This window comes from Lepisosteus platostomus, chromosome 12 (genome assembly GCF_059453375.1).
Source record: "Lepisosteus platostomus isolate fLepPlt1 chromosome 12, fLepPlt1.hap1, whole genome shotgun sequence".
Classification (NCBI taxonomy): Eukaryota; Metazoa; Chordata; class Actinopteri; order Semionotiformes; family Lepisosteidae; genus Lepisosteus; species Lepisosteus platostomus.
This window is the reverse complement of record NC_142622.1, coordinates 2,246,512-2,272,972: the sequence shown is the minus strand read 5'-3', so window position 1 is coordinate 2,272,972 and position 26,461 is coordinate 2,246,512. Positions and strand designations below refer to the sequence as shown.

Sequence of the window (26,461 nt, the reverse complement as noted above, 5' to 3'; positions counted from 1 at the left end):
AACAGCTGGATGAGGTTGCCCAGCACAGTCAGTTACATGGAAATACTTGTTTACAAGTAGTAATTATAATAATTGCTTACACTTACAGCATACTGTACAGCGCTTTTCTGGGCACTCCACTCAAAGCGTTTTACAGGTAATGGGGATCCCCTCCACCACCAGTGTGCAGCCCCACCTGGATGAGGTTAAAGCAGCCACAGTGCGCCAGAATGCTCCCCACACACCAGCTCTCAGCGGGGAGGAGAGCAGAGTGATGACGCCCGTTCATAGAAAAAGATCAGAAGCTAACGCAGGAGAGTTTCTTTCTGGAAACGTTACAAAAGGATAAGTACAAAAATATGTCCGATGATGTTTACATATGTTCTTACTATATGTTTCTGTTTTTGAATTATAAAGAAATTAAGAATACAGTATGTGCTCCCCAGCTCCCAACATTAGCTTCGCAAATGGTATCCTTTTGTCCACAGAAAATTGCTCAGTTAAAACCCTTACTCTGCCTGTCCAATGCTGAAATATTAATTAATGTTTTTGGTTAATCAAGATTGGACTACAGTAATATCTCAATTACTGAGGTGTTACTGAGGTTATACTTCAGTATATCAAGAGCTGTGTGCTAGTCTTGTGCAGTTAAATCTACCCTGTGCGACGATGTAATTTAATAATTTCTAATCTTATTTTTTAATCTGAAAAAATATCGGTGTAGTTATGGTAGTACTATTGATCAATACTGTCTGACGCTTAATTTTTGTCTGCTGGAGTCCTGAATTGGATGCAGTTAGACAGTCGATGGATTTTTTTTTTTTTTTTTTGGAGGTTCAGTAAATGTCCTTGGCTGTAAGCAAATGAATATTTCTCACTAAAATGTGCAAATAAATTCATCTCTGAGGCTGAAGCCAATTTGATTAGAAATACAAGTGATTCAGATGTCACTGAATATATTACTAAAGTCACAAATAATTATTGCATGTGTTACAATACGTATCCATTCAATGTCATAACAGTGGTATTTGCCAGTACATCATGGTTTTTCATATTAGTGCATCATCTTTTTTTTAGATTTACCATCCAGTTTGTGAGGATGTTACTGCCACATTTTTTCAGTGGTACATGATGACAGTGGAACTGGGTTGAAGCCATCAAAATGGCTTTAAGTTTAAGTCATTGAGGCTTTTTTGCTGAACAGTTTTTTTTTTATTTAAAATTCAAATAATACTCTAACCAAAACCAGCAAAGGATATTCAGTTAACAAAATGCACTACCATAGAAATGTCAGTGAAACATTCACAGAGAAGGAAAGACAAGATATCTAAAAAAGGCTTTAAACCAGCACATGACTCAGTCTTCTAGTACTAACAGATATGTGTTTGATAGCCCAGTACAAAAGACAGTGTCTGGCAACACTGTAAGAAAGGCATGCCAAGCCAAGGGGAAATGCAGTCAGTTGTCAGCTTTGCGGAAAGGAAGCCTGGATGTAATAAGAACGTCTAGATTTAGATTGATCTAATTATAGTGCAGATAAAATGTAACACCCAGAGATAACAATAAGATACAGTATTATAAAAACTGGATATAGGGACACTGTAGCACAGTCCTGGGATGGGTTACAGGTGATTTCTGTATGGTGTCAAAGAGCTCCCCTCATCACACAAAGGTGTAGCATTATAGACACCTTGTAGCACTTTCTGTTTGTGGACTAAATTAAGAATCATTAAAATTCATTGTATTAGGTATGCAGTACATTTCCAAAGCTTTCAGCAGATTTCCCCAGTGGACAAAAACTGTCAGATTTGTCCAATGCACTAAGAAGACCTCATTCAGAATACTGTGTGCAATTATTATCACCATGTTATAGAAAACTCCCTGTGACGGACTGGTCTTCCACCCAGGGTATTTACATGTACTGTATATATCTTGCCTTGTGCCTGTTGCTTGCCGGGATAGTCTCTGGCTCCCCTGTGATCCTGTCCTGGATAAAGCGGTTAGAAAATGGATGAAAAGATATTGCAATTCTGTTATCAATGCAGTGAAGAGCAACCAGAAATATTCCTATGATTAAAGCAACGTCCTACACTGACAGTCTTACATTCTGTTCTTTTTAGTCAAGAACAGAAAAGACTGCAAAGGGACTGGACCCAAATACTAAAAAAATATTGAAAGGCATCGACAAAGTAACTTTTGTTACAACACTGCATTTATACATATTGTATACGTATACTTCGGTCTCAATCGGAGTATAATGGGATTTACACTACATACTGTGTGCTCAATAAACCACCTATTGTAATAAGCAGACAGATATATCTGTTCAGTATATTCACATACACAAAGACATAATTATGCAAGAGCTAAAAAGTGTACTATTTGTTGTATGCTAGCTGCGCTTCTCTCGTGACGGCATAACAATATTTTTTTACAATAGGATGTTTTTCTGGCGAGAGCGACACGCAGTACACTATATCTCTCAGTGTTGTACCAGACACACTGCAGCCACAGGCACAAGAGCTAAAAATAGCAATGCAGGTTCTCTGCGTGTGGCTGGGGGACAGGTCATATTATGTGGAAAGATAGAAAAAATTTAAAGGTACAGTGGTTGGACAAATATAGTGGGTCTCTCTTTTCAGTCTGCTGACCATAAAGTTTAAGCAGAAGCGAAATGTGTTGCAGGACCGAGCTCCTCATACAGGTTTGTTTCTCCACCCATGTCTGTTTCTCTCGGATTTGTCTGACCTAGTCTGAATTTTCAAGCTCACAATTTATATAACTCGTGTTTATTTCCACCTACAGGGGATTCTTATAAAACTAGAGGCGACATAATGCTTTGATACCACATCCTGTAGTTCTAAATTTACAGATAAATTAAAATAAGATTATGTACCACTGCCCCTTGCTGGGTATTTGGTTTAAAAAGCATTCGGAGTGAAAAAGATTTCCACAGTTAATGGTGAGTGATTTATGTAAAACTGTAAAATATTGTAGTTTCTTAAGATGCAGAGTTGACTATTGCTTTTTAAGGCAGTCATCTGCTTTACTAAAATATACTGTTGAACATTCATGATGTTAATACTGAAATTGATTGACTGATGTATTTCCTTCTGTTGTTCAGTCATTACCTTCTTAATGAGAGCTTGCTGGGAATCTTCTTAGAATGGATATCGGGGATATTCTACAGGGTTATTTCAGGGGGCCGACTATGTGCATATAGGTACACAGGGTTTCTCCCAAAATTCACAATTTGTGGAAAATTGGCTTGCCAGCTATCCTCTGTCAGAGGGCCTGCCAGTGCAATAATCCCATTGGATGCAGAACACATTTCTATTTTTAGTTGTTGATTATAGTGAGCGCTAAAAATTGACTGCTGGTCAAGCTCAGTTTTACTCCTTCTCAGCTTGCAAACAGCACAGTAGTTAGTGGATTCACTGGACTTATAAAATCTTCACATAGTAACTAAGAAATCAGATCCATTCCTCATTGCTGGTGTTATTCTTAGTGACAAATCACTCACCTAAACTTAACTCCCAACTGCAGAACTCTCTAGTCTTCAGGATATTAAAGACAGTCAACTCCCCCACAAGTCTGCTAATGTTATCAACATTTAAAGTACTCTCAAACAATTAGACCTTATTAATTCTAACAGACCAATTAGAATTAGAATGAGAAGTTCAAATTCTGAACCTTATGGTCTGCAGTGTGGCTTAAGTTGCTGTTATGGTTTCAGGTGACCATGCAACTTCTTCATGTAAAAGAACGTGATTTCAAAGGCTTTAAAACCAGAGAAACAGATGTCAACATCTGCACTAACCTGAACTGGTATCCACAACATCTGCCTGTCGATCCCATCACCTGTGCAAAAACTGTCACAGCATTCCCTGCCCTGAAGGGGAGAGCTCTGTAGAGCTGTAAGGTGTCGCTGTCAACTTCTTTGCTGCCTTTAACTCGAGTTTGCATGAAGGAGCCATTTGCCTGCTACAGTTATGTCCTGCTGCAGGGAATCAGGCTCGGGCAGCCCTCTGCAGAAAATAAGTTTTCTACCAACAAGAAGACACACTGTGGCAGGGTTTTGGAAAGACACAGGACCCCGTGGGATTATTCTCTCTGCTATGCCTGCGGAAATTTCAGCACAATGCGGACTTCCCCTGCTGTAGGTTTCTCAGCGTGAAGATGTTTTTTTTTTAATGCCCCTGTCTTAAACCGGAGCATCCCACCCATACAACAGCTTTAGAAAGATGACACACAGCAAACATAGAAACTGTTGTGTGTGATCACAGAAGGTCTTGACTGAGGTTTGGGAGGGAAAATGACCGATAAAACCAATCTGACCAGCTGCTTTAAATCACCTTTGCTGCATACAGTGTATAACTCAGGAACATTGATCCCTCCTCCACCTTTGCAGCTGCCCCTTGGTCACTCCTCTCTCCAGATGGGGGTTGAGCCTCATGGTCCTGTGGCCAGGAGGCTGCCTCTACACCCAGCAGATGCAGCCAAAACCTATTCTTCTTAAACACTCAGTATGCATTTTTAATGCGTTGATTCTGCGGATGTCCAGATTATTCCTCATGAAATGGGAAATGGCTAATATTTAGATTAAAAAAGTAAGGATTAGTGTCTCCAATCTTGTGTCTGAAGGTTTGTTGTCAAATCAAGGATACTTGATTATGAGTTAGTCTTTGTATTGGGTGCCTCTTACTAAGATTTTGTATTGACTGCATAGGCAAAAAAAAACATTCAGATCTTACTGAGCATTGCTACCTCTTCGACCGCCATTGTTGAATTGTACAGAAAAATGAGTGAAGAAATAAGATTAAAAAATTGAATCCCTGGCCAGCTTGTTTTCTGACATGGTCGAATCCAGATGAGTCACCAACACCTGACTTACGCAGAGTTGACAGCAGTAGAGGGAGGGTTCATTGGGTCAGACAGCATCAATGTTACAAAACAAACTGTTATTCTGATTAGCTGGCATGTGCCTTATATTGGCCAAGTTCAAAATGTAAAGGAAATCAGAGTGCAAAATCACCCATGAAGCAATCACACGGTGTTCCTACCATCATTTAACAATAAATAGTGAAATTGTGAAATGCAGTGCAACCTTTTTGGGATGCGATTTCTGAATATTTATTAAAAAGGGGAGATCTTGGACTGTGGAGTTCTGAACAGGGGTGTTGACCTGCCAGAATCTGGTATTTGTCTGCCATGTTTGTGTTTTGGGAGCTTTGTGTTCTCATCCTTATGTGTTCAGATCCTTAGTGAAATTATAAAATTTAAATTTAAAATAATTTCTTTGATCTTGAGTTCTGTGGTTTTGACATGAAAGTGCACCCCTAAATTGAACAGAACGACTAGTATTTAGAGCAAGAGCATGTACAGTAAGCATTTGACACTGGAGGTCTCAAGCCTTGATTGTAGCCCTTACCAGTTTACATCCCTATCCCCTAAACTGTTTGTAGTTTATAGCTGGCAAACCAATTATTTTTTTAAATGTCCTTTGTGTTTTCTCAGCCGCATATACTTATACAGTACCTAAATTTAATTAAACATCATGTGTGATGGGCAGTGCTAGCTTTCCTTCTGGCTTGATCCCAGGGGTCCTTGTGATTCCTAGTTATATACAGTATATGATCTTTAAGGAACAGAAAAAATTGAATATTCAAAACAGCTGTGGTTTTCACGGCACTGTTGTCAAATCCACACAGGCGTGCGTTAAAAAGTCTTCTCCAACCTCTCCAAATGGCCCTCGCACTGCAAAACAGGAATGCCCCCCGAATCCTTTTTCCCTTTTCTCATTTCCCAAACTGCCAAGACCTGGATAAAACAGCAGGAAGAGAAGGGAACAGCGCAGCTTCAGGCTCTGTGCTGCCTGCAGTCCGGCCGCCTGAAAGACAGAGACAGACAGCTGTGTTTGCAGTGATATTTTTACATGCATTAATGCCCCTCCAATCCCCTTGCCATGCCTGACCTATTTTTGGCTCAGGCTGGCCATTGTTCTATTTTTGTCTCCTGTGGGCCACGCTGTTGTTGATTCATATGTAAATGAGTTGTCACTTGCTTCAGCCAACTTCTCAGTAAGGAGAGAGTAAACAGGGGAAGAGCACGCTTATCGGAGCTGTAGCTGCCTTGACTTAATCCTCAGAGAAGCCTTCGGGTACCTGGAAACACTATTTCAGTTTTAAAAAAAGAAAAGAAAAAGATAGCAGTTCTTTCTCATCGACCTATAGTTAGAGCTGAGAATTTTTCTTCTTCTTTTTTTTTTTTGGCAGCTGTCATCCGGTGGGGATCCAGAGAGCTAAAAATACACTGGCAAAATGCTCTTTTAACACTGTCTTCGTTGTGACTTTTTCGCTTTTGGTATATGCAGAGGGAGCAAGAGAAAGATAGAGGAAAGTAATTAACATACTGTGTATCCATAGAAAAAAGTAGGACTAATTCCCCTGAGACTCTGCTTGGCCAGGGACAGTCCATTGCAACTCCAAGAGCAGGGCTGTGATGAATCTTTCATGTAGCAGAAGTGAGGACTGATTGGAATATGCTGCAGACAATTTACGAGAGTGAATCGTGTTTCTCCTCAGATGGGGTTTCTGGACGAGAGCAGCTCTTGGCTCAGCACAGAATGCACAGCATGATCAGCTCAGGTAACCAGTCTCGTTCGGGGAGACTTGTTTCTATTCAGAAGAGACCTCATTACTTGTGATAAGCAGGCGGCTATGATCAGTCACTCCTTTTTGTTTCAAGGTATTTTTGCTTATATTTTTTACTGTGCTCAGCATGTATTGGACTGTACTCTGCAGGCTACTATGAGCAAAGCTCTGAAATGCTATAGGTTTTGCTGCTTGTTCGGATTAAACAGTTATAATTTGGATTTGCTCCTGGGGTATTTTTTTTAAGTGAGTATAGAATTATTCTTGAATATCTTTCTTGTTTATTTGTAATAATGATAATGTGCAATATGTTGTACTAATAAGAATTTAGCACGTAAGTGTATGTTTATTTTGAATAGAAGTTTGAATTTGCTCAAAATTCATACTGTAAAGCAAGGAGGAGATTGCCTTATTATTTTTTGTTTGCAACAGTTTACGTTTCAACAAGAGGAAATAACAGAGATAATACTGTAATGAGGCAAAAGACGGATTTATGAGGCATCCAGTATGCCACAAACCGTTTTTATCTTGGGTAGTGTTAGTGAATTTTTACAGTTGTATTCTGTCTGTGTTTTGTGTGATGCTCACCACTTTTAAATCGTCCCTCTGCAAACTTGTAGGCTTTCATGTGGCAAACTGTTGCCACAGAGCAACAGGATGTGCACAATGTTTCAATATAGCACTACACAATGGAGCACCATACAAACAGACCATTTCAACCATATGTGGTGACAAATCCAAAATCAATGAACGTCTTTACTCTTCAGAATGTTGTTCAAAAGGTGTGCATTTGAATGCTTGTCTTTCATGGTAGATGAGATCACTGTGAGCAATACAATGTGCTGTATTATCGGAACATGACACATACTGCACTTGTCTTATTTTCAAGTTTGCTGTTTAATCATAAAGGTAGCTTTTACTCAATCTATCACTCCACTGAAGTGCATTTATTCAATTTGTGATGCCAAAATTGGAATGTAAAAGAGTGCAGTGGGAGTTAGGTTTTTCAAATCATGTTTGTTTTACCTGCTGTGTGGAGATGTGGCTGCACAGAGTATGTTTTTTAAGCACTTGTCAATAATTCTGAGCAGTATCAACACATCTGTTTCCTTTTGGGGCTATTTGTGAATCTGAGCTGTTATATTATAAATGCCCCAAAGCATGTACTTTATAGCTTTAGCACGACGTTTTACCACCCTGCATTAAGAAAATCCCAACTGCATGCAAGAATAAGCTTTGAACAAGAAGTGAGTCGATCTATTATTACGCTCAGGAAAAGAAAGTGCACACTGCCCTTGACTGTAACAGTTCTCTACTTATGATGGTGAATTGGCTGAATAACCGTGCAGGAATTGTTTTTGAAAGACATAAACAAGTGGATTTACTTTTTATAAATAAATGCATCCTTTGAACTGTGTGCACAATTCGAGCTTACTACTTATTCTGTGGGTCAGCTATTCTTAGGCTTGTTATTTTCTGCTTATGGCATTAGAGTTCTAAGATTAACTGGTTAGGCGTTATCATTCCATCTGAGCTACCTCCTAATATAACTGTACACCGGAACAGTTATTTATAGTCACTGTGTGTTCTGTCATTTTTTCAGTTTTATTTTTAGCTGTTTAAATTAAGAAGAGCAATGTTGTCTGAAACCACAGACTCTTACCACAAGCCTGGGTAATGTGATACCTCCCTATCAGACCTGAATCAGTTAGAGCATGAAGCTTCGGCCAGGGTGCAGATTCGCCCTGCTTAGTGGGTTTGTCTTGAGGTAAATGTTTGGAGCTGGCTACCTGTGACTCTTCCGTTGCTAAACGTTAAGTGTTTAGTCCCAGGTTATAAATAGTAAGATAAAATGTGCTTGTTTGAAACAATGCAACTGAATATCCCTGCCTGCTTTGTTTTTCCAAGGCACAGGAACAGGAAATACGCTTTTGATGTATTTTCACAAATAAATGTAATCTTGCCTGTATAAAGCAAGCAGGCACCCCTGATGATGCATGGATTTCCACATATAAAAATGTTGAAGGTTTGATGTAGGTGAAGGTACCTTTCACCTGCACTTCACAGCTGACATCCAGAGAAAGACCGATGGCTATTTCTGAGCTTATTTTAATCATGGAAGAAGCAAAATATTCCAGGAGAGACTAAAAAGGCAGTGCATGAGTTTTATCATGGTATTCTGTACATTCTTTCAAAATCCAAAACAAATTATAATAATAATTACTTACACTTATATAGCGCTTTTCTGGACACTCCACTCAAAGCGCTTTACAGGTAATGGGGACTCCCCTCCACCACCACCAATGTGCAGCATCCACCTGGATGATGATTGTAGAGTACAATAGGAAAGAGAAAGGGAATATCATAAACATGGCCACTAAGACATGACTTTCTGTCTGGTGGAGCGGTGGCCCTGTGACTAAGGATCTGTGCCTGGGGCTGGAAGGTTGCCGGTTCAAATCCCGTGGCCGGCAGAGGAATCCTACTCTGTTGGGCCCCTGCGCAAGGCCCTTCACCTCAACTGCTCCAGGGGCGCTGTACAATGGCTGACCCTGCGCTCTGACCACAAGCTTCTCTCCCTGTCTGTGTGTCTCATGGAGAGGAAGCTAGGGTATGTAGAAAGACAAATTCTTAATGTGAGAAATTGTATAGGGACAATAAAGTGATCTTATCTTAAATTAACCATCATGCTGACATTCAATAATGCTGAAAAAACTGGATTTGTTCCTTTAGTAGAGAAGAAATAAAAAGTTCAGGCTGTGGTGTGATCTCCAGGCATCACCCACTTCAGGTGTTTAACATATTGGTGAAAAGCACAGTACCAATATACTGGGAAATAAGTTTGGAGGTTCTGGCCCAGAGAGATAAACGACACCTACTGGTCCACCAACACCCATTTACCACAGCAAGATGGTTGTAAAGTTATCAATGATAAGTACCACCCAAACCCTCAGGAACAGATTAAAGAGTCCTTCTGAGATCCTTTTAAGAGTTGTCACTGAGTTTTAGTCTGCACAAAGAGATCTAGGAAATTATATGAACATTGGTTATTAAGGCTCACTTTCCAGGCTCTGTAGTGTGGGACACTTTTGTCTTAGAACATACAGTTTGTGTTTTGACACTCCTCAGAATCTCATGTAGTCATATTAAGGGAAACTACATTAAAAGCAGTGTTTACAATACATTTCAGGTATCCTGCAGTATTGGCAATTATGATAAGACCCAGAAACGAACTATTTTAAATAATATTTTTCTTACATTTATCCAAAATAATAGTACTTTAAAAGAGTATTTATGTATTCCAGAGTATTGTTGGTATACTTTATCCCATTGCCCCATTAACTAATTGTTATTAATTATGTTTTACATTTTTCCATTTTTAAAGATTGCATATCCTTTAGTTTGTCACATTCAGACGTTTCAGTTGTGTTGAAATATGTATAGTAATGGTTTTTGGGGTTGGAAGTAAGAATAATACCTTTAAAGATCAGAATCGGAACATTGTAGTTACCAGATATACTAATTTAACATTAAATAAACTAAAGTACTTTAAGGTGTGGTGTCAATAACATCAAAGGTTGTCAAAAGGTTTCAAGAAATGAACAAGTATTCATTAAAATGGTGCTCATAATCTAATCTCAATAAGAGACAATTGAATTTTTTAAAAAAGGAATTAATTATCTCCAGCTCTTTCATGTACCTGAGGTATAAATGATATTCTTCCTGCTATATAACAATAGACCCCTTTATAAGAGATAAATAGGGAACTCATTATTTTCACCTGTTACACTCCAGCCTCAAGGAACCTTTTGTTGTGCTCTGCTTTTATGTTTACATGAATAGGATGAAGTGCTTCTTACTTTACCCAAAAGAAGAAAGGAGAGTAGATCTGTTTTGATTGGAGCAATGGGGGTGATGTTTTCTTTCTTTTATCAATCTTCTTTTAACTACTAATCTTTATAAAACGCATAACAATGAACATCTGAATGCTGTGGCTCTTGTGAGACTGTGCATCTACAATGATCCTGCAGCAGTTGTCACTGGTATTTTCTACCTTCTGGAGCTGCTGAATTCATCTTCGTTGCACATTGAGAACATGTAGTAAACATGAAAACATTTCATAACTTCGCAGTGCTTTGGGAAATAATTATCCTTCAGATATACTGTAGTTAAAATCTCGATAGAACTAAGGCGGTGTAATATTTGCTTCTTTACTGCAATCAAGCTAACATACAAAGGTAAATCTTTCTTGTTATATGCTGTATATACATCAAAATTTAGAAATGAAGTAATGGTTATGGAGGTGCATACTGTATGTCTTTGTGATATAACCTGTGTATATGGTTGCGAGCTTAAATAAATCACAGCTGTATCTGTTTAGAATTCAGCATGGGCTCCACCTGCTGTTTTGATGTTTGTGATAGTGGGCCACTGAACTCCAGAAAGGTAAGGGATATAAACAGGGGTTTTCAGATTGTTAAGGGCATGAGGAGACAATTCCCTTTAAGAGCTCTAACGGCTGTGTGCTCTTTCATCAAATGGTTTTGTCTGAATTGAGATTTATAACTTGTAGTCTGCCATCAGATAAGTAAACACCAAATGTATTTTAGATTGCATTAGGTTGAAGCTTTAATGGAAAATGTTCAGAATGATGTAAGTGACAAATGGGTATAATATCATCTGTCCAGTCAAATCGTTTTCATTTGGAACTTCATCACTCAACAGCAATACAGTGATGACTGTTTAGCTCTATGGCCAACACGTTACCACATTAGGTGTTAAACGCGGGTTTAAATGGTAATTGGTCATTGGAATCGTGCTGGTTAATTTGACCAAGCACACAGTGTAGGGATCACTGTGAAATTCTGATCTGTCACTGGTTGACTCGCTGATCAGCTAAAGGTCGCTGGCGCTTTTGTGAATTTACTTTTTGTCTTATCTAAGCTTCCTTGAGCTGGAAGGCGACCTGCCACATCCACAAGTTCTATGATTGTTCAGCTTGACAGTAAGAGAACAGTCTTACAGGAGCACACTTTTTAAAACCTTGATCCTTTATTTCACCAGAAATAGTCAGTTGAGAGCAGACCCTCATTTACACTGATAACCAGGAGGCCCATTTACACAACAGGGCATATACTGGAGTGATTTGACTGAAGGTCTTTGCTTATGGGCACAACATGAGCCACCCCACCTGGGATTCAAACCCAACTACTAACAACTACTCCAGATTGCTGCTGCTGCTTGGAATCCGGTGATTAAAATGCTTTGAAGAAACATTCAAAAGTTTTGTCATTCATATCTAGTTTTTATTTGAAAAAAAAAAACAAGACATAATAATAGAGTAATAATGAGTAATAATAGAGTACATAATAGAGTAATAATGGAAGACCAAAGACCAAAACCAGAAGCCCGGATTGTAAGGACTCGGAATATCTTGAGGACGTTTGGCAAGCAGCGCATCTGAGGGCTGTTACTGTATCACCTTAAAGTTAATACGAGTTCCCGGCTAGAATTCAAGCCAACGCCACCATCATCCAGAATGCTCCAGCCATTAACAACCTTGGGAACCACATAATCCTCAGAGAAAACGGCAACAGCCAAGTGAGGACCTGAACGGGTTTCACCCTATCGTAGCTGACTGTCCTGCTCCTGAACGCCCGGCCCTTGTAAGAGCATCACACAGTCAACGAGTCGTCCGTCAGTGAAATTAGAGAGAAGAGGAAAGAAAAGTAAAAACCTTGAAAGAAACAGGGAAACAAATGTGTACGCGTCTCCAGTGGCTACAGAACAGTGTCCACTGTGATCTCGTGGCTTAAAGAAGCCATCTTCACCTCTCGCCCATCAGCAGACGTCTCGTCCGGACCAAACGCACTGAATGAACCTTGTGGAGTCCTCGAGCTGTGAGGGCTCACTCCAAAACACGCTGCACGTCTTCAGCTGTCCTCTTTCACAGGACCTCTCTCGTTTCCTGCCCCTCTGTCGAGGCCCGGCCCTTGCTCCATGGCATCCAGCACGGGGAAGAGGAAAGAGGAAGGCAGAAATAATGGGATCTGCGCAGGCATTTACAGTATGTGGATGTTACTCCCCTGATATGAAAGGGTGGGAGTTCTGCGTTTCGGAAATCCGAAGTCCCCCGAAGTGAGGCAAGGAGGCTGGTGCCCAGAGCGGCTCGAGTCAGACCCCGGTACACGCCGGGCAGCTGCGGAGAGGGCAGGAAACGCTGGGCTATGTGTGAAACACTACAGCAGAAAAACATTTCACCCCGTCGACCTGAAGCTTGACACTTCAGCTGCAAGGGGGGCAGAGACATCGGGATCCCCTGTTTTTTTAGCATATAAGCAGGGGTGTGTTTGTGAAATTATGATAGGACTACTCTAACACAGTGCTAAAACAACTATTGTGTTTCATCCCAGATACCACAAACAAACATACGGTATCTGTTAATTATGACTCAGTTGATTAGACATTTGGCATTTGATGACCTATCCAAATGAAACAACTGGTGTTTGATCTGAAAAGCTGTCCATGCTGTATTATGAATACATTTAAGGCCGGCACCCCCACTAGTTTGGAAAAGCTGGTGATTATGATGATTGAATAGTAAAAATAATAATAATAATCGTCATCATAATCATCATCATCATAATATTAAGAAGAAGAAGAAATTATTTAAACTAAACAAATTCTATTAATACATCTGTTATTAGAAAAAATCCCATTACCTTTTTTTAGATTGACAACTCATTATACTATTATTATCTCCATTGCGACATATATTTTTGGTTCTGGTGACTAATAATGAAAACACATTTCCACTTATTATCTTCCTAAACTCAATTTAGCCGTTGGCCTATCACAGGGCACCTTGTGGAAAAGTTTCCTGTAAGTTTTGTTTTTTCATGTTTTATCTTGCATAGAAGCCTTGCAAATACATCTGACATCTCTAACATGTTCTGTATGCAGCCATAGCCTTACTGTTCTACTCTTTAGCAAGAATAACTGTCGTGTTTCCTGGATAAAAAGGAAAAGCGTAACTAACTGAGACCATGCGAGCAAAAGACAGTGAGCAGTGAGACTGTTGTAGCTCAGTAAGATAGAAATCTTAGCATCTCACAGTATACTCAAGAGGCTAATAGAACCACAAGAAAACAACACAGATAAATAATGAAAATATCACTAACTCCCTACCCCTTGAACAAGATCTGTCTATTTGTTTTTGTCATGGAATCATCAACAGAAATCTCTGCACTGCATTAAGCTGCCTGTGTCTTGTATTCAAATCCTGTGTGACAATTCATAGATTTATCTTTGTCAACCCACTGCTATAGAAAGTAGGTAAAATATCGCTAGATTTTAATTAGTATCTGCTCATTGTACTTCCTCTTTTTATGCCATTGAAGAGAGTGGTGAAGGTGCTGAAATATCAGTGGTACTAGCAAAATTAAGATTTTTTAACCTGTCTGCAAGCAACTGAGTAGCTAGATGTTAAAAAGAACAAATATATATACTGTATATTTACAACATTTACAATGGAAGCAACATGAATATAATTACAAATCAGAGAGCTAAACGGGGCCTGTCTCCTTTTTGTCTAAATTAAATTAGCTTCATGTCCCAGGCTGCTGTTGAATTGGAGCTGGAATTGGTCATATACAGTGCCTTGCGAAAGTATTCGGCCCCCTTGAACTTTTCAACCTTGTGCCACATTTCAGGCTTCAAACATAAAGATATAAATTTTTTATTTTATGTGAAGAATCACCAACAAGTGGGACACAATTGTGAAGTGGAACGAAATCTATTGGATTTTTGAAACTTTTTTAACTAATAAAAAAATGAAAAGTGGGGCGTGCAAAATTATCCGGCCCCCTTGCGTTAATACTTTGTAGAGCCACCTTTTGCTGCGATTACAGCTGCAAGTCGCTTGGGGTATTTCTCTATCAGTTTTGCACATCGAGAGACTGAAATTCTTGCCCATTCTTCCTTGCAAAACAGCTCGAGCTCAGTGAGGTTGGATGGAGAGCGTTTGTGAACAGCAGTTTTCAGCTCTTTCCACAGATTCTCGATTGGATTCAGGTCTGGACTTTGACTTGGCCATTCAAACACCTGGATACGTTTATTTGTGAACCATTCCTTTGTAGATTTTGCTGTATGTTTGGGATCATTGTCTTGTTGGAAGATAAATCTCCGTCCCAGTTTCAGGTCTTTTGCAGACTCCAACAGGTTTTCATCCAGAATGGTCCTGTATTTGGCTGCATCCATCTTCCCCTCAATTTTAACCTTCTTCCCTGTCCCTGCTGAAGAAAAGCAGGCCCAAACCATGATGCTGCCACCACCATGTTTGACCGTGGGGATGGTGTGTTGAGGGTGATGAGCTGTGTTGCTTTTACGCCAAACATATCGTTTTGCATTGTGGCCAAAAAGTTCGATTTTGGTTTCATCTGACCAGAGCACCTTCTTCCACATGTTTGGGGTGTCTCCCAGGTGGCTTGTGGCAAACTTTAGACGAGACTTTTTATGGATATCTTTGAGAAATGGCTTTCTTCTTGCCACTCTTCCATAAAGGCCAGATTTGTGCAGTGTAAGACTGATTGTTGTCCTATGGACAGACTCTCCCACCTCAGCTGTAGTTCTCTGCAGTTCATCCAGAGTGATCATGGGCCTCTTGGCTGCATCTCTGATCAGTCTTCTCCTTGTCTGAGCTGAAAGTTTAGAGGGACGGCCAGGTCTTGGTAGATTTGCAGTGGTCTGATACTCCTTCCATTTCAAGATGATCGCTTGCACAGTGCTCCTTGGGATGTTTGAAGCTTGGGAAATCTTTTTGTATCCAAATCCGGCTTTAAACTTCTCCACAACAGTATTACGGACCTGCCTGGTGTGTTCCTTGGTCTTCATGATGCTCTCTGCGCTTTCAACAGAACCTTGAGACTATCACAGAGCAGGTGCATTTATACAGAGACTTGATTACACACAGGTGGATTCTATTTATCACCATCAGTCATTTAGGACAACATTGGATCATTCAGAGATCCTCGCTGAACTTCTGGAGTGAGTTCTGGAGTGAGTGCTGCACTGAAAGTAAAGGGGCCGAATAATTTTGCACGCCCCACTTTTCATTTTTTTATTAGTTAAAAAAGTTTCAAAAATCCAATAGATTTCGTTCCACTTCACAATTGTGTCCCACTTGTTGGTGATTCTTCACATAAAATAAAAAATTTATATCTTTATGTTTGAAGCCTGAAATGTGGCAAAAGGTTGAAAAGTTCAAGGGGGCCGAATACTTTCGCAAGGCACTGTATGCTCTTCAGTAAAAGGTATTGAGTGTGACACACAAAAAAGCAGTTTTTTTTTCCATTAAAAAACATAACTTAGCAGTCCTTAGCAGTGTGTGATGCATGTCAAGATGCTTTGTCTGGTAGTGGTACAAGATGTGTCGTTGTAAACTTTTTACACACCTAGAACTCAAGCAAGTGAGACAGCATCTCTGCCCCCTTCCCAGGCAGTTTGCGTGCCAACTGAGAGAGGAGAGCTCACGGGTGGTTGTGTGTCGACCCCTCTTGAGAGGAGTCAGTGTAAGGTATTCCATGAAAGCCCTGTGACACCAGCTTGTCTGAAGCATTAACTTGAGCCTCACGGTGAGGAACTTTGCTTTTTGGTAACGGATACCCATAGATTGGGCACTTCAGCCTGGCTGTGCTGACATGTCCCAGGTTTAAAAATAAAACCATGTTTCCTGCTTTAGATGAGCCAGCTGCCTGAAATAACTGAGGGCTCTTAAATGAGGGAAACGGCGTTAAAAGTAAGAAGCATTTTGTCGTTTGATTAAATAATAAGTAGTTGTCCACTTTCCCTTGAAGTTTCTGAATTTCAAACTTGGCTTCTAAAAATATGATAGTGGAGCAAAAGGGACTAAAAGTGGATGATTTTTTCCTTTTAATCGGGTAGGTTTGTAGGATAAGGTGTCAACACTATTTGCCAGTAAAACGAAAACTGCAGTTTATTCCGACTATATTTTAATGCGTGCTTTTGTGTGTAAACTGAAGGTTTTGCATGTGTTTGGTCTTTTCATTGACAGTTTTGTGCAAATTCCAATTTAGAATTCAGACATTGTTAAATTTGCTTGTTTAGCCTAACATTGATATCCGTCTGTCCATAGCTGAAGTGACGTTTTCTAGGTCATAGTCCAGTTGAAAAATGTCTACAGTCCTATCAAAGCTCAGTAGGCAATACTTTTTTCTTATATGATTCTATAATTAATAACCAGCTCTTTTTCCAGAGTAAGATGTGACACCAAGAGTCTCCCACTGAAAGCACCAAATGCATTTTGGCACTTGTGTGTTGCCTGATGGGTTATTAGCGAGTGCGATTTAGGCATTTAACTGAGTGACTGTCACTGTGTAGTGCGAAAAGAAGGCTTTGCTATATGTCAGCTGTTAAACAACTTATTTTTGTCTGATTAAAAGGCAGTGGGCAGATATTCCTCAATGTATGAGGGCATGTTTATTCAAATGCAGTGACAAGCATAGTTCTTTGATTTCATACCTCTTATAAATATTCAACAGTTGTGTATAGGCCTCAGGTTTTTCAGGAAAGGAGTTAGGAATTTCCAGACTTCAGAGACAAACTGGATTTTCAAAGTTCCATTCACTTTCTTGGTATTTCCTTTACAGTACATATTAACACACATACAGTCTTCACATACAGCACAGGGTATTAGGGGAAAATTACTGTTTACAAAGATTCCTGCATACTATATAATTGCATATACAGTATATATGTATTATATCGGGAATTAGCATTATTTTAATTATTTATTATGTCCAGGTCTTACCCTCGTATTTTCTTCAGAACATTTGACTTGTCAAAAAGCTATAAAGCTCAAGAGCTGCTAGGGTCTTTAGCTGCTGCTGTAGACTGTGATGCTTTCAGACATTGACATGGGACCTTTAATAGTCAACTAGTGAGGATCCCTTCAATGTCTTCTGCTGTACAGTCTCACACAACAGGAGTCTTGACATAAGAACAAAAAGTTACTCACACAGCTGGGCCTGTCTAATACGATTGTTTGCTAATTGATCCCAGGATCTCATCCAGGCATTTCTTGAAGGAAACCAAGTATCAGCTTTAACACAAAGACGAGGTTGCTTGTCCTAGACTCCCACTGCCATCTGTGTAAAAAAGTGCTTCCTCTTTTATGCTAAAAGCTTGAAATGGTCTTCCCCTTAGTCTCTATGTGTGTTTTCAGGTCTGTGCCACACTGCTGATCCTACAGTCTATAGTATGGACTTTGTTGATGCCTTTGAGGATTTGAATACTTGAATCTCGTCCCTAAAAGCACTAAAAATATTTAGTTCTTTTAGCCTGTCCGAGTAGGACATTCCTTTGAGACCAGCAGTATATCTGGCCGCTGTACTCTGGACTACTTCCAGAACAGCAATATGTTTTTTGTAATGTGGAAAATAGTACGCAATATTCTAAATGAGGTCTTACTGGTGTATTGTGAAATTTTCACATGACACCCCTTGATTTCAATTTTTTTCTTATAACTATACTGTATACCTTAATACTTTGCCCTTGTATATCTTCCCAAAATTGTCTAGAAAGACAGAAATAATGTCTAAAAAACACTTAATCCTTTTTTGTAAGTAGTGGCTTGCTAGTTATTCTTATGCCTTATTTTATTTATACTCAAAAATCATTTGGTATTTTGGCATTTTGAATTTTTTCTCATGTCCTTTCTCCACTCTGAATATGCAGAATGAGGTTTTCTTAAACAAACTGAAACTGTTATGTGTAAAATAGATACAAAAACATGCACTGCTTCAGTTTGTGAATCTTTTTAAAGCATTGCATGAGAAGGTTTTTCTAAAGCTAAATATAAACCACTTTCTCTAAATAGTGAATTGCAGGGTAAATGTATTTTAAATGCCTGTGACATGATTATGACCGTTCTTTTACTTTTATACTGTAGCTGTGGTTGCTGACAGTTACAGCTCACATCCAGTTCAATCCTGATTATTAAATTTTATGTATAGTAGACTGTGTAAATGCAATTGAGTTTAATTAAAAAATGGTTTGAAAATGATTAAATATCAAGAAACACCTAACAAGGTTCTGTTAAATCTTTAGTGTGCTCTTGTCAAAAAAAATCAGGAGAATAAACTTGTCACAATGTGTATTTTAACATGCTAAAGTAAAAAGTAAACAAGAATGTCAAGACCATTTCAGTGGTTTTTGTATTTTGTATGATTTTTAGTAGTCAGCTACTCTGCTTGGACTTGACATGATGAATCACATGGTTATGGCTGATTTAAAGACTTCCTATGGTAATGAATTTGCTCATCTTGAACAATGCTATTTGTTAAAAAAAAACATTTTACTTGTGGATGACTTTATTACTTCAATTGTCCCTTTGCAAAGCTCCCCTCAGATTGGGAAGTAATTTGGCACAGAGCCACACTCCTGAAACACTCTGGATACTCCACCAGGTTCTGGAATTCTGCTTTCTGTCTGGTTGTCAGCCTTAAACGGAATCGGCTACCCTCTGTTCCGCGTTGGAAGATGGGATTTCTAGGCCTCATGAAGAAATTATGGGCCAGTAAACAGCATCCTCTGCTGAATAGTGTTTGCCACAGGGAAACAATGACTAGTAGCTCAGGACCACAGGCTAGGAGTATCTTTGGGAATTGAAGACAGTATTTACTGTGTAGGTGTTTAAATGCAGGCATTTCCAGTCATTTTGAAAGACTTTAGGTTTCTTGCAGGTAAATTGTTCCTCAACCCAGTCTGTTCAGCAGGAAATCATGCAGAGCATTAAGAGGTTTCCTGTGGCACACCCAGAGATTTTGCTTCAGATACCAAGAGACATGAGAGTCAGAGTCCAGGTGGAATCTCGAATAAGGAAGCCAGGTTCATTGCAGTTAACAGGTAGTCCTTGCAGGTGTGATTTATAACTTGATTAGTTTGATTACTGCAGTTTCTGTACAAACTGGTATATACTGTTGGTGATCACTCATAGCTTAATTGCTAATTACACCTTAGTTTCAATAAAACGGTTGCTTAGTGACTCCAAATCCTTGTTGTACAGGATTAGTATAAATTAATTATACAGTACATTTGGCGATGCAGTAGGTTATGTCAAGAGGTATATCTGTGTAAAATTCTATATGAATATTCATATATTGAAGACCTGACTCATGGCCATCCGAGATTCTGTAATCGCTTGTTAAAGCTTCTCATAGTGGAAATACGAGAAACAGCTAACATATCAGCTTTGATTGTAAGTACTAATGCTAGGAGTCAATGCTAATTTTAAAATCAATCAGGCAGTAACGAATGAGTGAAAGATTATAGACTAGTGATGTGATAGTATTATGCCATGAATAAATCTGTCTCTGTTTAAACTTAGTTTTGCAGTCCTAATTTTAAACACATGTTGGAAATACCCACATGAAAGTATGTATTTCACAGCTCTAGTCTCATCGTGTGTATGCATAGTATGTGCTGCATCATCCTCTGCTATAATTCCTAACAGTTGTCGAAAATTCAATGTGGTTTAAATAACTTTTTGCAATTGTTCACACAAGTCAGTGTTCAACCTGCACACTTTACTCTGCAAGCTTTGAATACTTGGAACAAATCTTTTAGAGCTATAAATAGACTCAGTTCTGTGGCAGATACGCTCCCCGTCTGCAAACAGTTCTTCAATTTTTACTGAAATTAGCCCGAAGTTTAGGTTCAAAGCTTGTGTTTGGATTACGTCCTCTCCTGTTACAGGAGCCCTTTGTGAAAGCACCACTCCCGAGGAAACGATGAAGTCAGAGCACAGTCAGAAAGATGAAAGTGTATTTCGCTTTTTTGATTACGATTTCGAGTTAGCCTCCCAATTTGCTGTGGATGTCAGTGCTTTTATTTGACACGTTGTTTTCTACGTGACTGTGCTTGGATTTCACATGTAATATCCCTGGCCCCGACACAAAGAAAAAGAAAGGAAGCATTCTACTGTCTGCATGAAGAGAAGAGTGCACTATCTGAATGCAACTTGCATCCATCTTTATGTTACTAACATAATTATGTCGACACAGTTGCCATGACAACGGGAGGTCACAGCCCTGTCATTAAGCCGCCTGGTTTCATGTTTCTATTTATAATTACCACTCCAAGCACAGTTACAGATGTTTTGATAAAGATGAAAAACCTTCTCCTGACTCGGCGTGCATGAGTTAACCTTCCTTTTTTTTATCCCTCTTGCTCATATCAGGTTTGCAGTCGCATTTTAAACGTGAATTAAGCAAACCGTGTGATGTGTATCAAAGCTCTAACAGCTAAGTGGAGAGGTCTGTTTTTTCTGCCTGTACTCCTGGGCTCCTTCACCTTGAAAGGAAAATTGCTGTACCCTTTGCTTTCCGATTTCAGACAGGTCTGGATTCAGACGAGCCTCACAGCGGACGTTTGTCCTGGGTTATTTCTGGTTCTAGTCGTACAGCAGATCGCCCCACTGCTGAACGGTGCCAGAAATATTTCACCAGGCAGGTGGCATGCAGATCACGTTTTTGTTCCAAAAATATGCCTAAAAAATTCTAGCTACAGCTGCCCAGTCGTATGATCGGTAAAATTATTCTGCAGAAGGAAAGGGTGATCACAAAAATACTGTGTTTTGATGACAGCCAGATAGTGAGGTAAAAATGTCAGTATCACCCACTCGTGGATGAAGTCTAACCGTGAAAATTTCTGATTTTAGTGGCACAGTATATTTATGAAAGACCAAGCGGTTGTTAACACCAAATGAGATAGGTGGGCAGAATGATCTCCTCTTTATCAATTCCATTATTTATTTATTTATAAATCCAGGATTTATGACACAATCCAGGCATTGGTTTAAATCATTTCTGATCCAAAAGAATAGCGCCACCTACTGGTCCACCAACACCAACGTACAGCAGCAACCTGGTTTTCTTTGGAAAACCCCCAGCCCAGTCCTGACCAGCCTCAGCCTTGCTGAGGTCTGACCAAATCAGTCTACTGCCTTAAGTATTTACTATATATGAAATGAAACACTTATGTGAAATCACAAACCAAAATATGAAATATGGAATCAGATCATGTTATGTAATAATTATGACTCAGTCTATGACCACATATAAATTGTTTATAGATACCTAGCCGTGGTACCTTCAGGACTGTGTAATCTTTTTTTTTTTCTTTGTGTGGCTTAATCCTTGAAATAGGGGGCATTAATTCAATTTTAACCGCATTTTAAGATAAGACATTAGCAAAGTCTGCTGTTTTGTGGTCCTTATACAGCAGAAATCAGGACACGTAAACCAATTAGAAATAAAAATAATCTATATGTGTCTTGAGTGTTCTATCTGCGTTCCATCGTTAAAATTAAGATTTCAAAGTCAACGGTACTCATACTAACAGTAAGGCTGTATTTATCTTTTAAATTTGATATGTTTTCATTTAGAAGACTAATGCATGTTAAAGTCTATGTATCTTCTGCCTACCTGTTTTATTCTTGTGATTGTAAACGGTTTGGCTGAAAGAAGCAGTGTTTATTCAGTGTGGAACTCTTTTTTATTACTTGTGGACTTATCTCTCATATGGGACATGTGCCTTTGCAAACATGTATCATATAAGCTGCCAATTTTTTGTCATATGAAGTGATATGGACAAAAACCATCAGAACTGCTGGAGTAGGACAGGACTGAGGTCTGCAGCACTGCCTTCCCTTAGAATATATTGTATAATGAGCAATTAGAAACATTTATATAAATTAGTTTGTCAGAAACGGAAAGTACTTTAACACGAGTACTATTTCTATAGTAAGAGTTAATAAAATTTCAGCACTCAAATACTGGACCCAGTAGCATCAATATGAACAAGGTCATCGATAAAAAAAAAAAGTAATTCATTAAATTAAAAATTCCCTTTTAAAAGACCTTTACTTTGAAATATTTGAATGGAGTTTTGCTTTCTTGGGTTTCTAAAAAGTCAGCACCTTCAAAATGGACAGCAAGCATTTCCCTCCCAAAAATACAATGCTGTCTTTTCTAGGGAGGCTTGCTATCTTGTCAGAGCTGGAAGGGACAAAACTCTGTTACCTTCAAGGAAATAAATGGTAAAAATAGAGGGAGATTGTGACAGGTACAAAACAAGTCTGTGTCCAGGTCCAGTACTTGTGACTCATCAAGAAGGCCACAGTCAGACGGCGAAGAAATGTCAGTTTGTTGATTGCCATCTCTCTATCTCATGAAATATTAATGCCTTCACTGTGCTCCCAGAAAGTGCTATTGATTTCTTGTGTAAACTGTGCTATATTTAGTCTAGACAAATGGGTTGTGGATTGCTGTTGAATACATCGTGTGAAAGTCTGGGCTCCTGCCTAGCATGTCCTTCATACCTTAACAGCTATTATTTATAATCAAGAGCAGCTTTGGAAATAACAAGGGCAATTTGTAATAATGCCATTGATTTTCCTGCTAATAAAACTGCTATGAATACGAATAATCACGAGAACAATTTACAAATCTAAACAGCGAAATGAAATCAAAGCAGTGACTTGGTTGCCACAGCGGCCTGACCCCTCAAATCACTCCTGCAGGAGATTAGAAGAACAGGGAACTTTGTCTTCGGATTTTTGTAATTTACCTGTAGACAAGAGCAGGACTCGATTTCAGTACCGATGCACCAGTGGACACCAGAATTATTCCGGCCTGTGTGCTAAACTGTTCAATTGTTCAAGTTGATTCTGGGTCTTTCCAAGTGTGTACCAAATGCATGGATGTCGGTCCTTTATTTGTTTATACAAATGATAAAATAATCCTATAATCACGAGAGCCAAGATTTATGCCTTTGAAGGCTTTATTGTGCGTTTTAATCCTCTGGTGTTTCTCAGGTTTTTATCTGGGCTTCTTTGGTGTTTTGCTGAATTTGAGTTCTGAGTGATTATTTCTTTTCTTCATGTTCTGCTTTCCAAGTAGCTTTTTGAAGTTTACCATTAGCCTAGATTTCTCTGTTACGGTGAAATTATATCATTTTTTAAACAAGTCCTTGGGAGTGATGACTTCAAAAGTTTCAGCAGGCAAGCTGAAACATTAAATGAATTGTGCTGGGAGAAAATAGAATAAAATAGGACAGGGAAAGGTGTTACAAGTGCTTATTTTTATCTGAAAGAAATGCTAAGAAGAACCTGTCAGAAATTTTATCCTGACTATATGAAGAGTATTTTCTATATCTTCTTCTTAAAGCTTTCCAACAGTGATAGTCCTAATGGTTAAGCATTGCTTATCGTATTTATGCCAGTGCTGTGTTTTAAATCTAAAAAGGAACAGCTTTAGTCTCAATAGGAAGGCTTTTGTTTGATAGCTAAGAAAATATTTGTGGGAATAATGGGGTAGTGTTTTCTCTTTTGTGGGGCTTGAGGACATAAAAGGGCCTTCTGCATTGTGGCTCAGAATTGTCTAGACTCTGCTTTACAATGTATTTTCTTCTGAGGTCGTGTCTTGTGAAGTGACCTAGGACGAACAGCACTATACAAGATCAGTTTCTTCAGTCAAACCGCGGCCACCTTTGCAGCTGGCTGTTTTGTACAGTTTGTAAGTGACATAGAGCCTCAAAGCCTATAGTTGAACCAGAAGCAGGTGTGTTTCCCACTGAAGACGAGTCCCTTGACTAGGACACTCCCTGATGCAGTGACTGCTATTTGTTTTGACTAGTGTGCGAGAGCAGCTTCTGTCCAAAAGCTAGATGACATTGTAGACATTTCGCTTCAGATCTGAAGGCGTTCGCACTGGTCTGTCAGACGCTCGCGCTGCAGGAGTGCCCGAAGTGTTTTTGCTCGTTTATTGCTCATGAAACAACGGAACGCTCTCCCCCGTGGGACGCCGTGCGCCCCGGCTCACGGCGGCCTGTCGCCTCTCCCGCAGTGGACCTCAAGCCCGAGCTGCCGGCGGGGCCGGAGCCGGTCACGCCGCTGGACCTCCGGACCGACCTGAGGATGACGATGCCGGCGGCCGACCCCACGGTGTGGGAGAGGCAGCTGCACCAGGAGCTGCTCCTGATCCAGAAGCAGCAGCAGATCCAGAAGCAGCTCCTGATCAGCGAGTTTCAGAAGCAGCACGAGAGCCTGACGAGGCAGCACCAGGCCCAGCTCCAGGAGCACCTGAAGGTGAGGCGTGACCTCGGACTGCACTTTTTCATCTCCGCCGAGAAAGCCGGTCTGTTTCAGTAACTGCTGGCAACTGACAATTCTGGCCTTCCATGTGGCAGCTTTCTTCTGGCTGTGCTGAATAAAACGGAATATTTTTAGCGTTCGTCATTTGCGGATTTCTGTGGTCACGTCTTGAATTATACAAAAGCATCCGCTGGGTGATTATTTCTGTCCTTCGTCAAACAACAGCGACATTGAACACAAACTGCTCATGCATAACTCCTTCCCTTTATATATGGGCAGCTGAATAATCAAGCAAGATTTCATTTAAGCAGTAAAATTTGTCCATCTAGTATACGTCATTTTCAACAGAGGTGACATCTTGATCCACAAATAGAGACCAGGATGGTATTCTGTTTCCCCTGTGGTCCCTGCCAATGAGTTTTATTTAGAAACTGAGCTTATTTTCTAATAATCGTGCGTACTTTCATATCCCAGCATAAAAAAACTCTGTTACTCTGCTGCTCTTTAAACTTATCAGCCATACACAAATATTTTTACGACTACCAGTATGCAGAATGTTCTACAATCACTGCTGTCACGGCAACACCAGATGATGTATTTATGTGCCTGATCACACAGGTTGAAAATAAAATGTTCTGTGACTCTGATTGTGTTTCTGAAATACTATTGATGATTGATTGAGCTCCTCGGGCTCAGAATCATTCAATTCTAGATTGAACATGCTATTTAAATTCTATTTGTAATTAGATATAATATTTGTCTAAATACAGTATGAAGTTTAAAGGATAGACCCCTAACCCAAAACCCCAAAAAGTACACCTTAACACCTGGTAAAATAATATATACAGTGTGTGTACAGTATATGATGTGTATGCATGTATGTACATACTGTATAGTTTTAAACTGTGATAATAAAACGAAAGCTGTAAAAGTCAACAGTTTAATTTCAGTCATCTCTTCAAAGTCTTTACTGGACTGCAGAGTAAAATCTGACCCCAAAAACGAAGAAATCCAAAACACTGGCAGTACACCGGGCCTGAAAGTTGAGATTCAACGGCACACTCACCACATCTGAGGTGTAAAAAAACACGGCATCATCCGAATAGCCAAAACAGAAACCCAATTTGTGTATGAAGTAGTATCTATTGTTAGTTTAACTTTCTAGTTGCCCTTTCTCTATTCTATAGTACCTAAACAAAACAGACACAATCAGAGATAAGCAAGCTGCATTTTCCATTTTTAAAACTTTTTTAATACAACATTAATCAAAAGCTACACTATCTCACATCAGCGACAGGCGAATGTGTTCTTCCACTGATGCCGTCCATTCCTTCAGATCTTGGTTTTGGCAGTTTTGTTTTTTGCCGTAGTTGGCTTGTTCTCCGCGTGCAGGTGTTGATAAAAAATGCCGGACGGCCCATCACGGATCTTTAATGCTGTGTACTTCTTAGTTACAACAGGAGCTGCTGGCCATTAAGCAGCAGCAGGAGCTGCTGGAAAAAGAGCGCAAAGCGGAGCAGCAGAGCCAGGAGCAGGAGATGGAACGGCACCGTCGGGAGCAGCAGTTCTTCCTGCTCCGCAACAAGGACAGGGCCAGAGAAAGTGAGGCCCGGCGCTCGTCTCCGTCCCGGTCGTGTCGCGCCTGTGTGTCTGGGGG

General features: G+C 39.6%; 1 protein-coding gene across 12 annotated transcripts in view; it reads left to right on the top strand.

Moving 5' to 3' along the window:
• Positions 1-26,461, top strand: part of LOC148650843 (histone deacetylase 9-like) — a 180,461-nt gene that overhangs the window by 58,301 nt on the left and 95,699 nt on the right. For 5 of the 12 annotated variants that reach the window (XM_088600421.1, XM_088600416.1, XM_088600417.1 and 2 more), the window contains 3 exons: positions 6,564-6,626; positions 24,557-24,798; positions 26,256-26,406. In XM_088600421.1, coding sequence (XP_088456547.1) covers positions 6,605-6,626; positions 24,557-24,798; positions 26,256-26,406 — 415 coding nt within the window. In that variant the 5' untranslated portion in view covers positions 6,564-6,604. The other 7 variants (XM_088600425.1, XM_088600423.1, XM_088600415.1 and 4 more) reach the window with 5 other exon arrangements.